This window comes from Caloenas nicobarica, chromosome 5 (genome assembly GCF_036013445.1).
Source record: "Caloenas nicobarica isolate bCalNic1 chromosome 5, bCalNic1.hap1, whole genome shotgun sequence".
NCBI classification, from domain to species: Eukaryota; Metazoa; Chordata; class Aves; order Columbiformes; family Columbidae; genus Caloenas; species Caloenas nicobarica.
The window spans coordinates 67,573,087-67,587,357 of NC_088249.1; the positions used below are offsets into that span (position 1 = coordinate 67,573,087).

The 14,271-nt window shown below is 46.7% G+C and overlaps 3 protein-coding genes across 4 annotated transcripts in view; 1 reads left to right on the top strand and 2 right to left on the bottom strand.

Moving 5' to 3' along the window:
* The window catches only part of GATD1 (glutamine amidotransferase class 1 domain containing 1), an 82,262-nt gene that overhangs the window by 13,023 nt on the left and 54,968 nt on the right, over positions 1–14,271 (top strand). The window contains exon 9 of one of the 2 annotated variants that reach the window (XR_010606253.1): positions 9,243–9,360. The gene's annotated coding sequence lies outside the window, so the exon portion shown is untranslated. Of the gene's footprint in view, positions 1–4,215; positions 4,468–9,242; positions 9,361–14,271 lie in introns of those variants that run through there. The other variant, XM_065635355.1, reaches the window with a different exon arrangement.
* Positions 710–7,466, bottom strand: TALDO1 (transaldolase 1). The gene is made up of 8 exons (XM_065635354.1): positions 7,283–7,466; positions 4,769–4,892; positions 4,242–4,349; positions 3,618–3,749; positions 3,063–3,238; positions 2,744–2,941; positions 1,684–1,829; positions 710–1,042 (listed from the first exon to the last, which is right to left on the bottom strand). Exons 1-8 carry the CDS (start codon positions 7,377–7,379, stop codon positions 1,010–1,012), a joined length of 1,014 nt encoding a protein of 337 aa, XP_065491426.1. The 5' UTR covers positions 7,380–7,466; the 3' UTR covers positions 710–1,009.
* EPS8L2 (EPS8 signaling adaptor L2) overlaps positions 11,140–14,271 on the bottom strand; it is a 45,776-nt gene continuing 42,644 nt past the window's right edge. The window contains exons 18-21 of the mRNA XM_065635351.1: positions 14,119–14,260; positions 12,040–12,223; positions 11,568–11,700; positions 11,140–11,226 (exon numbers count right to left, since the gene is read on the bottom strand). Coding sequence (XP_065491423.1) covers positions 11,155–11,226; positions 11,568–11,700; positions 12,040–12,223; positions 14,119–14,260 — 531 coding nt within the window. The 3' untranslated portion in view covers positions 11,140–11,154. The remainder of the gene's footprint in view (positions 11,227–11,567; positions 11,701–12,039; positions 12,224–14,118; positions 14,261–14,271) is intronic.

The following is a 14,271-nucleotide window of genomic DNA, read 5'->3' on the forward strand; positions in this document are numbered from 1 at the left end:
GCCTCAGTGCTGCCTTTTTTTCCTTTTTTTTTTTTTAGAGAGGCTAAGTTTAAGCAACTTTATCAGGAAACGGTTGTGTCTACATATAAACAGGAACCTCTTGTCTACTCTTGATGGAACTGGAGCTATACAAACTAATTAGAGTTATATTTAATTAGTGTTAATGAAATACAGCACGAAATGTAATTACATGCATCCCAACTTAATAGAAAGCCCTGTAATTGGTAAGTGCTGCATTAGGATTAGGTCATTCCTGAGGAAGGCTGCCACATGACTCTTTCACAAAAGCAGCAGCTTCAGAATAATGAGGAAAGAATGCGGTGATAGAACTTAAAAAAACAAAACAAAAAACCCACAACCCCCCCATGTTTGTGGGGTAAGGCTGGCAGCAATTCCATGACTGTTGTGTAAAGATAAGCAGCAACTCCTCCAAAGACAATGTACAAAGCTCTACCAGATGATCTTGAGTTGTAGCCACATGTTCACTCTGTCAGCTCAGATTAACCAATTGTCAAGTTATTTTTTAACTACTTGAGAGACTTAGTTACTTAATTTTGAAACTGTAGCCTTCAATAACATTGGGGATAGTTGTCGCTTATGCTTGTGCTGTGATCGTGGTGGCATTTTCAGCTTCAATCAGTTCTGTCTTCTTGCTGATACCTTGCTTTGCGCTCTAGGCAAGTGGTAAACAAAACAGTAATTGACAAAATTCCTAAAAATCGTTTATGATACAGCTTTCCCATTTTAAAAATTTTGTATGTCAGATGTCCTCTGCAGCAGTGAAATGAACACATTACAAGGAAAGTCTGTGTTAATTTGCATGTATTGACAAAAGTGCCACAAAAATTTGAAATTCTATTTATCCCTTTGCAAATCGATAAAAAACCATGATACAGAAATCTATCCATACACAGCATAAGACTTTTACAGGTAAGACATTTGTACATCCATTATAACCTCAGGTGATCCACTCGTTCAGCCTTGACCACTCGGGAGAATTCAGATTTTTCTACTTGCCATTTTCGGCACTGAACATTCGCTCCTAGAAAGAGAGAAATCAACAAACAGCAGCTGAGTAAGAGTTTGGGAACTGGCCTGTGCTTTAGCAGTGCAGGCTTTGGGCACTAGTAAGTAGTTGTCAGTTGACAGGAACAAGTGCCTAGATTGGGAAGAGTTGGTGTGTATTTTTTTCCCCTCAAAATACACAGTTGAATTAATCGCATTTGAAAGATTCTCCCTAAGCTGACAGCAGACTTTCCCATGGCCTGGCTATACCCAGCACATCTGCTCCTGGTGCCTCCTAGTGCCAAGTACAAGCACGATTTATTTCTAGCTCACTAGCTGAAGGTTATTTACATCTCTTGTACCACTGCTGATGAGTGCAGAATTAGACTGAAGGGACTTTTCACTTTGACAGTAGTGTTATCTTGATTAGCTGCCAGTCTGAACTCTACCTTGGGCCCCAAACAGGTGTGGCTGGATATATCTGGCGTCAATTCTTTCTTGAGATGCAGTGAAGTTTACTAACTTCATCTAATTTAGGTGGCCAGTTTGCTTCCTGCCTATATAGAGACCTGATCAGACTTGCTTAGAGGTTCCTAATCTTTAGCCGTACTGCACAGAACCATAGCTGCAGTACTTGGAGGAACATGAGAAGTGACAAGAGCGTGACATAACATCTACCTTTAACATCGTCTCCAGTTTAATTGCATCTGCAGCAAACTTTCTGATCCCATCGGATAATTTCTCCACGGCCATTTGGTCTTCGTTATGGTGCCAGCGGAATGCCTTCTCATCCAGGTGGATCTTCTCCAGATCACATGCCGGAGCTGTGCAAGGGGAATTCAAAAAGAAACAAACCATGTTACCAGATGATTATTATCAAACACCACAGCCATCCTCAAACAGTCTCAAGATTCTGACCAACTACAGCTGTTTAAAAATTTCAAATACCACTTTCAACATGACTTGCTCCAGGAGCACACTTTGGGATACAAGACTGAAAATGCTCCTGATGTCGTTTTAGCAGAGAAAAAAAGTAATCTAGATCATCAGTTTCTCTTAAAATACAATGTTTACGTGTATGCCGTTATCTTGTATCTGCTTCTGAATGGTACAGTACTTTCAGGCTTATTATCAAGAATTATGCAACAGTCCTACAGCAGTGAGACATTCTAAGCAAATACGCTGAACAATTAGGTCTTTGAGTATCCGGCAGTACCAAACAAAAGCTCAATTGATAACAGGCCTCCAAGCCAGCTCACAGCCTGCAAGCAGCAACCTATGGCTGCAGCTGGGCGCAAATCTCATTTTCTGAGTTGTAAAATAGCATTTCATAAGGCTACAGAGAAGCAGGAGCAGCGCAATGGGAACGTACATTCAAAGCCATCGTGGCACAGTATTGCTAGGTCAAATCACTTGGTCTTGCATAGGATTAATTTCTAGAGTTTCTGGAGGGAAAACACACGTTTTGGCATGTCCAGAGCTAATTGCATCACTGACACAATATTAACAGAAGATTAAACCAGGCTTGGTGTCTTTGCTAATATTCAGGAACATTTCATCCCAGGCATCTCTCTGCACTCAACTGTTGTACTGAGTACAGTATTTCCTTTAGAGGCCAAGATGTATCCATAAAGCAGAATGGAAGCAAACACCAGAGAGCTGAGTGGAACTGCATACTCAACATTCAAGGAGACTGAGCAAGTCTGTGTTACGCAGAAGTGGACTTTTGTGGACTTACCCTCTTTGACGCTGAGCATGGGAGTTAACTTGCCATGCTCTTTGCTGAGCTCTGCCAACAGCTTGGGTGAGATGGTGAGATAGTCACAGCCCGTAAGTGCTTTTATTTCTCCTGTATTTCGAAACGAAGCTCCCATCACGATAGTTTTGTAGCCGAACTTTTTGTAGTAGTTATAGATCTTAGTGACACTCTTCACGCCTAAAAATTATTTAGAGAACATGCTCATAACCATTTTTTATAAGAGGATTTATACGAGTAAACTGCAGCTGGAATGAGTAGCTATAGTGTTTTTAAAATATATGTGAAAAGGAAAGTTTACCTGGATCCTCAGAAGGCTCGTAGGTTTTCTTGTCTCCATTTGCAACATACCAATCCAGGATCCGTCCTACGAATGGGGAAATCAGAGTCACTCCAGCTTCGGCACAGGCAACCGCCTGAGCAAAGGAGAACAGCAAGGTCATGTTGCAGTGAATCCCGTACTCAGCTTCCAGGACCCTGTGGACAGAGGCTGGCTTGAAACAGCACATCTACATTCTAGTAACAAGCTAGTAGGTAAAACTACTGAATTTCTTGAATTAGATTAGGAATGCGGTACAGTTTATAAGCTTTAAAGTTTTAAGCTGGCAGCAGATGTTTTGCGCTGCCAGACTCTGCTTTATTTGATGCTGTTCCTTGAACCAAATCCAGACGACTTGGCATCGTATTTCAGGAAACTCCTTTTGTGGCTTGGCCCCTGTATGACCCAACTTCTCCTCCTTGGACAGAAAGCTGTAGCAGAGAACCTTGCTGTCGCACCAGTAACAGTGCTTGCAAATGTGTTTGTGAACAGGCAGAACGTGCTGTGAATCAGCAGAGCAGGTACCCAAACACTTACTTGCCAGCCTGGATTCCTTCCCAGGTTGAAGAGAGCTTTATGAGAATACGATCTTTACCAATTCCTGCTTCCTTATAAAGGTCAATGAGGCGCCTGGCCCTTTGAATCATTCCTTCCTTATCAAAGGACAACCTTTGAAACAAGAGCAGGACTGCTTAAAACTTGACTTTTTACTTTAAATGCTCCCCCTCAAACCCCATTGAAAAACATTGTCCTGTTTTATCAGGATTTATATGCCAATAACAGGTTTTTGTTCTGAGATACTCCTGGATTGAGAGCAAACTGTTACAACAGATATCTCGGTAAATTGAGGAGACATTATTATACAGAAGAGAATGAGCAAAACTTTTAAGTATACTGGAAGCGTGAGGTTGCCCTTGCTTAAGAAACAAGAAGGTTACAAAAATCCAACCCTAAGTCTTACTTGTTTTTGTAAAGTTTTGTCACCAAGTTATAATCAAGCAAACTAGGTAATATCCATATTTTAATTAAACAAATATTAACAATATAAACTCTTGCTGGCCTTAGTGAGCTGTCTAGTCAAGAACATCTTTCTCCAAGTCACATTGTGTCTCTTTTTGTATGTACAAATATCCAGGGTAACCCAGAGGAAGAAGAGCCAACCTTGCATCTACTTCTGTGGACACACGGCCAGGTATCCTCTTCAGTATCTCAGCTCCAAATAACACAAAAAGTTTGTCAGACGCATTTTTGATCTGTTCTTCTTCTGACCTGAAAACCACAAAGAGCAAAATCTTTCATATGGGGGGGAAAAAAAGTGCATTCACACCTTGCTATGGGTTTGAAGATCCAGTTTCATGGCCCATTTAACATTAAATTCCAGAGTTTATGTTCTGCCCTCTGTGTTCCACCAGCAGCATTATCCCTTGGATAGTATTTCCTCCTGTATTTTCCTGAGCAGACCTAGGCAGCCACATGAGAACCGGTAAATGCAGATGCGCTTCTTCGAAGCACATCTGAAATCATAACAAGTTTTTCTTTAAGCATTGAGGCTTTTTGGGGCAGGAGATACACCTATGAGTACATGAGGAAAAAACCCCAGTACACTGCTAGTAGTACTAACCACTGTTTGTACAAATAAGGCAATTTAAACATAGATCTACCGAGATTAAAAAAACCTCTTTACTTACCCGCCAAGTTTTTTCCCATACGCAACAGCATCATCCACAAGTTCCTGGTAAGCTGGCATCTGAGCGGCAGCCAGGATCAGAGACGGGTTTGTGGTGGCATCCAGGGGCTTGTACTCATCGATTGCTAGAGAAATAAAACCCGGCTGTTTGAAACTATCAGTAGGCCTGGGCCATTGAAAGGATTTTGCTCAAATATGCGAGAATGGAAATACATTTGGCTGTAGGATTGTAGTGTTAGTGACAGAGCGGATTTGTGCTCAGTGATGTTTGACTAGCGCTGCCAGGACAAGGTTAACAGAGCTGCAGTGATAAATACAGCAAAGTTTATTCACTACTATAGACATCACCCAAAAGAAATTAACTTGCAGCAATGACAGATGAAGTGGTACTGATTTTCACCTTCTCCCATCTGTCCATGCCATGTTCACCAGCATGGCTGAGTTCCAGGAGTCACAGGGGAAAAGATGAGGGGATCTTTCTTCCCTTCCAGCAGTGAAGCATTTGGGTTTTTGTCTATAACTGCTCGAACCGGAACAGGAGAAAAAAACCTCTCATCTGTTGGGCTCTAGGAACTTCTCTTATTGTGTTTTAATTTCAAATGGTTGCAGACCAGTTCTTAGTATCTGCTCTTGTAATTTCCTTGTACTAGCAGGCTTCCTTCCTCGCAGATATTTGGAGTTCTGGTTTACCTTAAGCCCTGGACTACACCTATTTCAGGCTGTGCCCGTGTACCGTCCAGCCCTGCTCACAGCAGAGCTGCCTGACTCAGCACCTTTCAGCTTACAGCCTCCCTTGGTAACACAGCTCAACGTCAAAAATAACAAAATATTGATTACCAGCTCATTTTCCTCAGCATTTTTGCACAGGGATGAAACCCCAAGTGCAAATTAGAAGCCAGCGCTACTTGCTGCAGGTACATCCTTCAGGAGCCATCCAAACCAGCATCCTACACCGCACTATACGGCCACGTTTATCTAAACCAAACTGGGAACTGGTGGTACCAACAGCATCTTCACCAGCACTGTTCTTGAACTGGAGTCAGCTGGTGGCTGTAGCACTGGCTGGAGTGCAGGAAGGATCCAGAGGTGACAACAGGCAGCCAGAGATCAACTGCAAGACTCCTTCAGGGAGCTTGTTAAAACTTTGCAGCGGGCAGCACTCAACCTGCACACAAACACCCCCTTGGCCATCAGAGGGATTTTTTTTTTCCCATTATGCTTTTTGAGACCAGGGTGGACAGTGTGATGTTTTAAATTCACATAATTTCAGCAGTAGGCTGTAACCAGGTTTGTTGCTGCTTGAAGGAACACAAGCCCGACAGGGCTGAAGTTACTGAGTCACTTTGTGTTTCCAGCTCTTGATGCAATACTTGATGAAGCTGTTCGTACCTCCCGTGGTACGGTGCTTGTCTGTTTCTCCCTAATATTTCATGCACCCTGACACTCAAAATCGAGCAATCCAAAGCATTTAACAGGCAGACACTACCTGGAACCAGTGCAGGGATGTAAATACAAGCAGGCAGCGTTGCGAGGGAAGCGTCTAAGCTGTTGCTGCCGCTCTGCGTTCTTAAATTTATTAATGTAAGAAATTTGACGGTTGCTGTTTAGGACGTATAGGATTAGGTAAGCAGGACAGAGATTAGTGCTTTCTTGGTGATGGCAGAGCAGAATTCGAGTGTTGCTCTGTACAACCCGGAGACGTTCAGGGCAGGGATGTGTCAGTCCTGCGGTGCCAGGCAGCTGCATGTGCCTGTGCAGGCGCTCAGGCTGTGACAGCGTCGGGACAAGTGGCTTTAGAATTGACGGCCACCTCCCTTCCTGGGAAAGGAGCGTGCTTGCTCACGCACATGAGATAAGGAAAAACAAAAGCACTCCGGCATTATTTTATTTGCTTTGTAACTGCTTTGGAAAAAAACAAAACCAAAACAGAAAAACAACAAAACCAACCAAAAAACCTAAACTGGTTATTGGAAAAAACCGGGCCGGGGTTTAAGCGGAGCGGCGGTAACGGGCGGTCCCGGTGCGCAGGTGCGCGGGGCCGGTCCCACCGGGGATCCGGCGGAGCGAAGCCGATCGGGCCGGAGGGGCGGGAAGATAAAGCGCAGCGGCCCAGCAGCCGGTAACACCCGGATCTCCCGGACCCCAGCGCGGATGATAGCGGGTGGCTCGACGGCTCCCGCCGGGACCGGAATCCCCGGGAAGCCACCGGTGCCTGCGCCTTTTTCAGCCCGGACCTCCGGGCTGCCCTTCGCGGGAACCCGAGAGCGGCCGTCCCCGCCCCGCGTTGGGTAACGGCGCTTTTCCCAACGCCGCCCTTGCGCAACGCGCCGGTACCGAGCGGCCGCGGTCCCGCCGCCCCCCGGGCGCACGGCGACCCCCCCCCCCCCCCCCGTCCGCCGCCAGGGTGGTTCGCTCCCCCGCGGGCACTCGCCTCTCCGGCCGGGCGCGCCCACTCTGCGCAGCGGGGGAGGAATGCGCGGCGACCGGGCGCCCCCCCGCCCCCGCCGCCTCTCACCGTTGAAATCTCCGGTGTCGGCCACCACGGTGGTGTGGTGCTTGAGCTGGTCCAGCACCGACTCCATCTTCTGCCGCTTCACGGGGGACACCGACATAATCCACGGGGGGGTTCGCGCCGCCTATAACGATCTGTGCGTGCCCGGAGGGGAGCCGGCCTGCGCGCGCACCCGCCGCTCGCTCCCGACACCCGCCGGCTGCACGGGGGGGCGTGCCGCCCGCCAGCCGCCAATCCCATCCCAGCGGGAAGGCGGTGAGCCAATCAGGAGCGCGGAGGCAAGACGGACGCGGCCGGGAGGAGCCGGGGCAGGAAGAAAGTCGCTGATTGGGTGGTTTGGCGGCTCGTGAGGAGTGGTCGCCTTGGCGACGGGGGATGCGCTGCCCCCGCCCGCCATTGCCCCGGGCGGGGCCCGGGAGCGCGGCGCTCCGTTCGACCCCGTCCCGGAGGCCCTGCTGTCCCCAGGAGCTCCCGTGGAGCCTCCTTACGGCTGGGCATGGCTCCCGAGCCGCCCCTCACACACCTGGCTCTGTTAGGCCCGCAGGCCTCTCCGGCCCAGGGCTCTGCCTGGAACGTAAGATGGCGGCGGAGGGTTGGTGAGGGTGAGGGGCTTGTCCAGTTGGCAGCCCTGAGGAGAGCCTGGCAGCGGTGCCATGGCTGTGTCAGCCCCTTCCGGGAGACAAGCGGTGTGTTTCCTCCCTCGCTGTTGTGGCCGGGGCTCCGGCCTGCGCTGCCGTGCTGGAAAGTGCCACCTAGTCTGGCATGGCCTGGGCTTTCCTTGGGCACCTGTGACCGTGCATTCACCTAAACTTCATTGAAGCTCTGGAGATCCTGTTGAAGTGGTTGTGCTTCTGAAATGGGGAATGGGACTTGGCTGGAAATGTTGCAGAATCTGCCACTTGGTCATTAAACAGAGACTCTTTGGATCATTCTGTTCCCCTCATTTTGTTTTGTATTGTTTCAGTTTTGGAAGCTATGACAGTAATTTCCGTTACCGATACACAAGAACATGCTTTTGCACAGTCTTCCCATGCTTTGTCCAACCCAAAGAGAAGATAATGGAAAGAAGAATTAGGTTTAAGCCTTGTTTGAATTTGGTGACTATGTAGGAAACATGTTCTCATTGTTTCCACGGTCCTTTGCCAAGGAACAAAAGTGTCTCCCTTGTGTATCCCTGCCTTGCTCCTTGTTCTCGGCATTGACCAGGGTTAGGAGTTTTCAGTTTGCCAGCTCACTCTGTAGTCATGGACAGTGCTTGTGTGTGTAAATGTTGTCATGTTGTCTCAGGTGCATGTTCCAGAGGTAAGAGAGATTTGTTCTTCGGGATAATAAAGGGAATGGTTTGGATTCAGCTGGTGGTTTTCCCAGCATTCGATTGCAATCATGTGTGGGATTTTCACCTGCCCCTGTTGTGAGACATGAATGATATCGAGGCCATAACACCCTTCCTTTTGCAGGGCAGCCCCCCAGGAACAGAAGGAAAAACATGCTTTCAGATACTCTGCTGTGCAGCCTGGCAGACTCACAGTGACAAGTTGTTATGAAAAGCCAGCCCTTAACAACTGGTTTTGTGCCCTGTTGCTTTAATTTATATCCAAGTGAAAGAGCCAGAGATGGAGTTATAAGTATAACTTAACTGTTTTAATAAATCCGCATGGTTATATCATTTTATCCTTCGTTCAATTATATTAATGTACAGTACATTATAGCATTATCTGCAGGCAGTACAAATATAACAGATGCACAGCTCGGTCATATGGAAATTTTTAAAAGTGACTTCTGCAATAAGGTCTACCGATATATTTATTTTAAGAAATGCTTCTGTGGTTTCCAGCTTTACAGAACTGTCGCGTACGCTCCTATTATAATCCCAAGTAGTTCTGTGATTTGTTTGCCTTTATACCCAAAGACACAAACGGTGTCATGTTTCCTAGCTCACCCTTTGTTTTTATTTTTATTTTAGAAATTATTTAGCTTCCTGTGCTCATAACACCAATGATTTGCCAGTGTTCACACCTGCTTCCCAAGTCCAGAGCAAGGGCTGCTCAGGAGGATCGTCCTTTTCATCCTTCCCTGACAAGGTGAGTGTCCTTGGCAGGTTCCAGCCCCTGTGGCAAACCAGCAGGCTTGTGACTAGAATCATGGTCCTTCTCTGTCACTTCCCTGCCTGCACGCTGATTCCACAGCTGCTAACAATGTCCTCTTTCAAGATTAAGAAAATACATCATCCATTAGAAACATTTTTGGAAGACTAAAGCCAAAACTGGGAGGTGCATCAGTCTTCTCCGATTTAGACACGTGTTCCCCAGCCACCGCTTTACAGCTTTTTCTGTTAAATATGCAAGGACAGGCCCAAATTGTGCAAAGACTTGGGCACGTGCTTAATCTTTAAAAGAGGTGGGAACAGTCAGAGGGTAAAGGAAAGCGCGTGTGTGAGTCTTTGTGGAGTCTGGGCCTGAATTCCCGTTCAACCAAAGTTAAGGCGTATGCATGAGAGAGAAAGACAAAGTCTTGCCGCTCTGGGCGGTTTCTGCGGATGTGTTTGCTTTCATGCATTCCTGTCAGGTTGGTCTGTAAGTAAAATATAGATATAAATACAGTGTGTGCCAAACTTGCTGCAGACAGGAAATCTACTGTGTGCTTGCTTGAGCTTTTAAAACTTTGAGTAAATTATTGATGCAAAATCACTTAATTGTGTCTCTAGGGAAAGGGATTTTTTCCTTATCCCTACTAAGAGATTGTAAGAGTGAGGGGGTATCTCACTAGATAGATATAGATATATACATATGCACATAACATTATTAAGAAAAACAGGAAGTGAAGAACAACACCCTCTACAAAATTAAATTATTATTTTTTTCTCGCTGCCATTGATTTTTGTATTAAAACAGCCTTTCCAAGTGTGCAGATGTTCCTCAGATATTTAGGAAGCGTTTCAGATTTCTCTTTGCAATGAAAATGTGAAGGTGGGGACAACACCCTGGGAAGGGCTTTGGGTGTCTGAGCAGGTTGGGAGCAAACGGCAGGAGCTTATCTCCGTGTTTGAGGCCTGGCTTTGGCAATACCGTGACTGCCCAACGCAGGATCAGGCTGCCCTGAGCCCCAGCCGAAGTGAGGATTATCAGGCTGAGCTCACCTATTCACAGCTTCAAATCGCTGCGTGTTTCACTCAGATCTTGCACATTATCACACACAAGGAAAGCCCATTTCCGCGGTTCATAGCCAGCACTAACTGGTCTGTTCAAAGCCTGCACTAACTGGTACGTGTGTTTAAGGACGCAGCCAGTCGCAGGTGGGCTGTGCTGCAATTCCAACCTCCCCTGACAGAAGGATGGGCAATTGTCACGGCACCTTTTCCAGTGGGCTGCAGAGGACATCTGCCACAGAGGAGGGAATGAAAAGTGGGGGAAAAGGTTTATTTCCTGGTCCTGACTGGGAACGGTTCAGGCTGGGCTGTGCTGAGCTCCCCGCCGTGCCCTCGGCCCCAGCCACGCTGCCCAGGGGGGTGGCAGCAGCTCCAGCCCTTTGAGAAAAGCTTTGCGGGGTCTTTTTTTGCTCAAACGCAGCCATTGTCATAAATTCAGACACGTGTGAATTCCGATCTGCTCTGATCATATGCATGTAAAATTTCAGTATAAAATATATAGTTATATATAAAAAAAAAAAGTACTTCATGCAATATTAAAACACCTTTCCCAATGGGACATGGTCTTATTGTCTACCCTTATCAACAGTGTTCAAGAAATTGTCACTTTGATGGCAACTACACCGCTAAGTGTGGAGCCCTGCTGTCTCTCCTCTGGACTGGGGATTATTGCTTCCGTTCCCTTTTTCTGCACTACTATGACTAACAGCTGAAATAAAGCAGATAGATTTTAATTAGCGGAATCAATCCTTTCCTGGCGACGCTTCATGATTTCTTGGAGCTCCGACTCCCCTCTGCTTTTCTGGAATGGAAACAAAAGAGGAGGTTTGAATGTGAAGTTCAAGCTGTAGTTCAATTATGATATTTAACTAATCCTGTAAGAGCAGAGCTAGTTTCAAAGGGACGAGTGATACCGGTAAGACGGCAGATTCATTAGTGGAGGTGGGGTGATCTGCCTTACAGATTGGGGGCCTTTTCCCTTAAAAGACTTCTCAGGATTTTTAGGTGGTGTGGGGTTTTTTTGTTGTGTGGGTTTTGTTGGTTTGTTTTAATTGTATTTCTTAAAATGCCTGTTTAGTGGGATATCTGGCACTGCTGGTACAGGTATCTGTTCCAGGAGGAATTGTCCAGAAAGCCACTTACCTCCAGTTGGTTTTTCTCCACTGTGATTTTGCTGTAGACTCTGTTGCCCTCATCACCACACACCTTCTTCAGCTCCTCTCTGTTGAGGGAGAAGAGCTGAGCTCCGGTGAGGATGCCAAGGTGTTCCACTGTCCTGGGAAGACAAAAAAAACCAGGAGATAACTGTGCTACATGGGGCTTCTGTGAGTTGTGTGAATAAGCAAGACCGTTCCTTTATTTGCAGCTATTCACTAGGTCTTTTGCTACACCGTAAGACAAGGTTTATTTGATAGTGTATAAGAAAGAAAGGGAGTAAGTTTGGGCTCGGAATGTACTCATATAGCCTGGATTTAATATGATTGAAATCTAATTTGCAACACAGGCTCTGTAAGTGAATACAAGTGACTTGTAGTCCAGTTGAACTGTTGCAAGCTCCCCAACTCGTTTTCAAACAAAGGACGAGCATTTCGTGTGATAGTAAACCAGCTCTTACTCTTTGCTGAATGACTTTGCTTCCAGCCAGGCTTTGACTTCTTCAGTGCTGGATTCGAAGGTGAGGGGCACAAAAACTTCCTGAGGCTTTTCCACTTTGAAATTCCTCTGAGGAGGCTGAATTTTGTTGTTTGTGATCTTCTTTAGCAACTCATCGTTCAGCTCGTCCATTTGATGAATAAGTTCTGGGGAAACGAGGCACAAGGTAAAGAGCAGAGAATGAAATCCAGTCTTCAGTCACAAATCCTATTAAATGAATGTGTTTGTGGGGAAATTGTAAGGCAGATCAGCTGTCTGATTTAACAAGCACATATTCCCCAGTCCATGTTTAGCTGAGGTTGGTGTGGTGTGGAAGAGGAGAGCTTGCATCTGCACAGGCCTTTGCTTTTAGCTAGAAGGAGCAAAACTACCCATCAGGCTGCCTGGAATATTCTCGTTCAGAAGCACTTACGGGGGAGAAGGGTGTCATATTTGGCAAAATAATAGGAGAATATCTTGATAAGAACACGCTCATTTTGTGAGACTGGTGTCTGTGGCAGGCACTGGTAAGGATCTATATTTTCACCTGTTTTATATACAAATTTAGATTGGGACCGATCTTGTTTCTTGTGTTGCTAACCTATCCTGTTCATCACGCCTCATTCAAAGGACATAAAACCCCGCAACGCTGACTAGGAGCAGTTTGCTGGAGGGTGTAAAACCTGGCCTAGCAGTGTCTTTGCTCCCATTGATGCTGCCAAACGGTGACAAGGGACATGGTCCCTTTTCTCTGGTGTCTGGTGTTGCTGTTGTATTTTTGCTTTAGTTTGTCATCTTCCTGTTTTCGAGTTACTTAGTTCCCTTCGGGCTATTGAAATAAGGAAATTGCCCTGCAAACTTAGCAGCAGAGAGGGGAAAGAACCCAAAGCACATGAGACAGCAGAGGTCAGGCAGGCCTGACTATGTCTGAGAATGAGGTTCCCGTTTTTTCTGTGCCTCTGTTTTGCCATTTATTTTCTTTCAATTTTTCTTCTAAGTGGAAGGCCAGTTCTGCGAGTACCTATTATTATTACCTAATATAATTAGTCTCAGGTTTGAGCTGTAGCCCTGCTGCCTCCACTTCCAGTCCTCACTGCTACTTGTAATAAGTAATTTGTTGATCCAGGTCCTGCAGCTTTTGCTGTGCAGCTAAATACAGGTGGCAGGAAGTGCGAGCTGGGAGCGAGCAGCACACTTATACTGCAGTGACACATCACCCAGTGTCACTTTTTCCCTGAAACTCCTGAAGACTGTGGAGAATAACTCAGTGTTATTAATAGATAGGTGGCTGTGATATTTGTATTTTGGGGTTTTCTGTCGTCCCCAAAGGGCTCCTGCTTCCAGGAGTCCCCGGTGGCTGAACAGGGGCTGAGCCTGGGCTGTGGCCTTGGGGAGACAGGTGAGCAGGGCTCCTGGGCTTTCTAGTGCTCTGTGACAGATGTGAATCTCATATTTGGCAGATCCACTGGCTGCGCTTTCTCTGAAAGCACCTGAAAGGACATGCCAGGTGGGCACTGTGTGCGTGGCAGGAGACAAGAGCGAGGGAAGCGAGAGAAATAATTTGCCCTGAATGTGAGTAGCGGCTGAGACAGACTGAGATGTGTTGGTGGGAAAGGAAACTCCCTCCTTGGGAGGAGGAGGGTGAAGCTGATCGCCTTTTGGACCTGTTTGTGCCATGGCGTGAGTCAGCGAGCAGCTCAGAGCTGCCCCGTTGGCTGTGGGACCACCTGGAATCTCCTCTGTACGTCCCCTCCAAACTCACTGCTGGCCTGTTGCTTATTACTGAAAGGTGCAGTTGTGCAGAGCATCATGAGAGGGACCCACACTCGAGTAGGTCTGGTTATGTGCACACAGCAACCAAAAATAGCGGATAGACCATTACAGGGAAAGTAAAGAAAGAAAACCCCCAGGACAGAGAGCAAGCAAAAGTGTGTGCTCACAGAAACTTTTCAGTTTAAGTCCCGAAATGCAAAGCCTGGCGCTGAGCTCTCTGGCTGCCTGAGGCTGCTGTGTGTGGTGTAAGAGGTGCCGGGACGCTGGGAGCGCAGTCTGGGACACGTACGTTCTTTGGCGTCCTGGGGAGAGTTGCGCGATAACATTTCACTGCCCCACTTGTCCCCAGCGTAGCTGGCAGGCAGCTTGTGAGATGGGCTGGATGGTCCATAGCCCCTGGGGCTCAGTTCTCCTTTGTACCTCTGGTTAGACTAGGTGATAA

What these genes read in the sequence shown, in the direction of transcription:
- TALDO1 (XM_065635354.1), bottom strand. Translation starts at nt 7,379, where the DNA reads ATGTCGGTGTCCCCCGTGAAGCGGCAGAAGATGGAGTCGGTGCTGGAC. An exon ending in TATGGGAAAAAACTTGGCGG is followed by an intron (nt 4,350 to 4,768) that starts GTAAGTAAAGAG and finishes TGTGGTTTTCAG; the next exon opens with GTCAGAAGAAGAACAGATCA. An exon ending in TCCACAGAAGTAGATGCAAG is followed by an intron (nt 3,750 to 4,241) that starts GTTGGCTCTTCT and finishes CTTGTTTCAAAG; the next exon opens with GTTGTCCTTTGATAAGGAAG.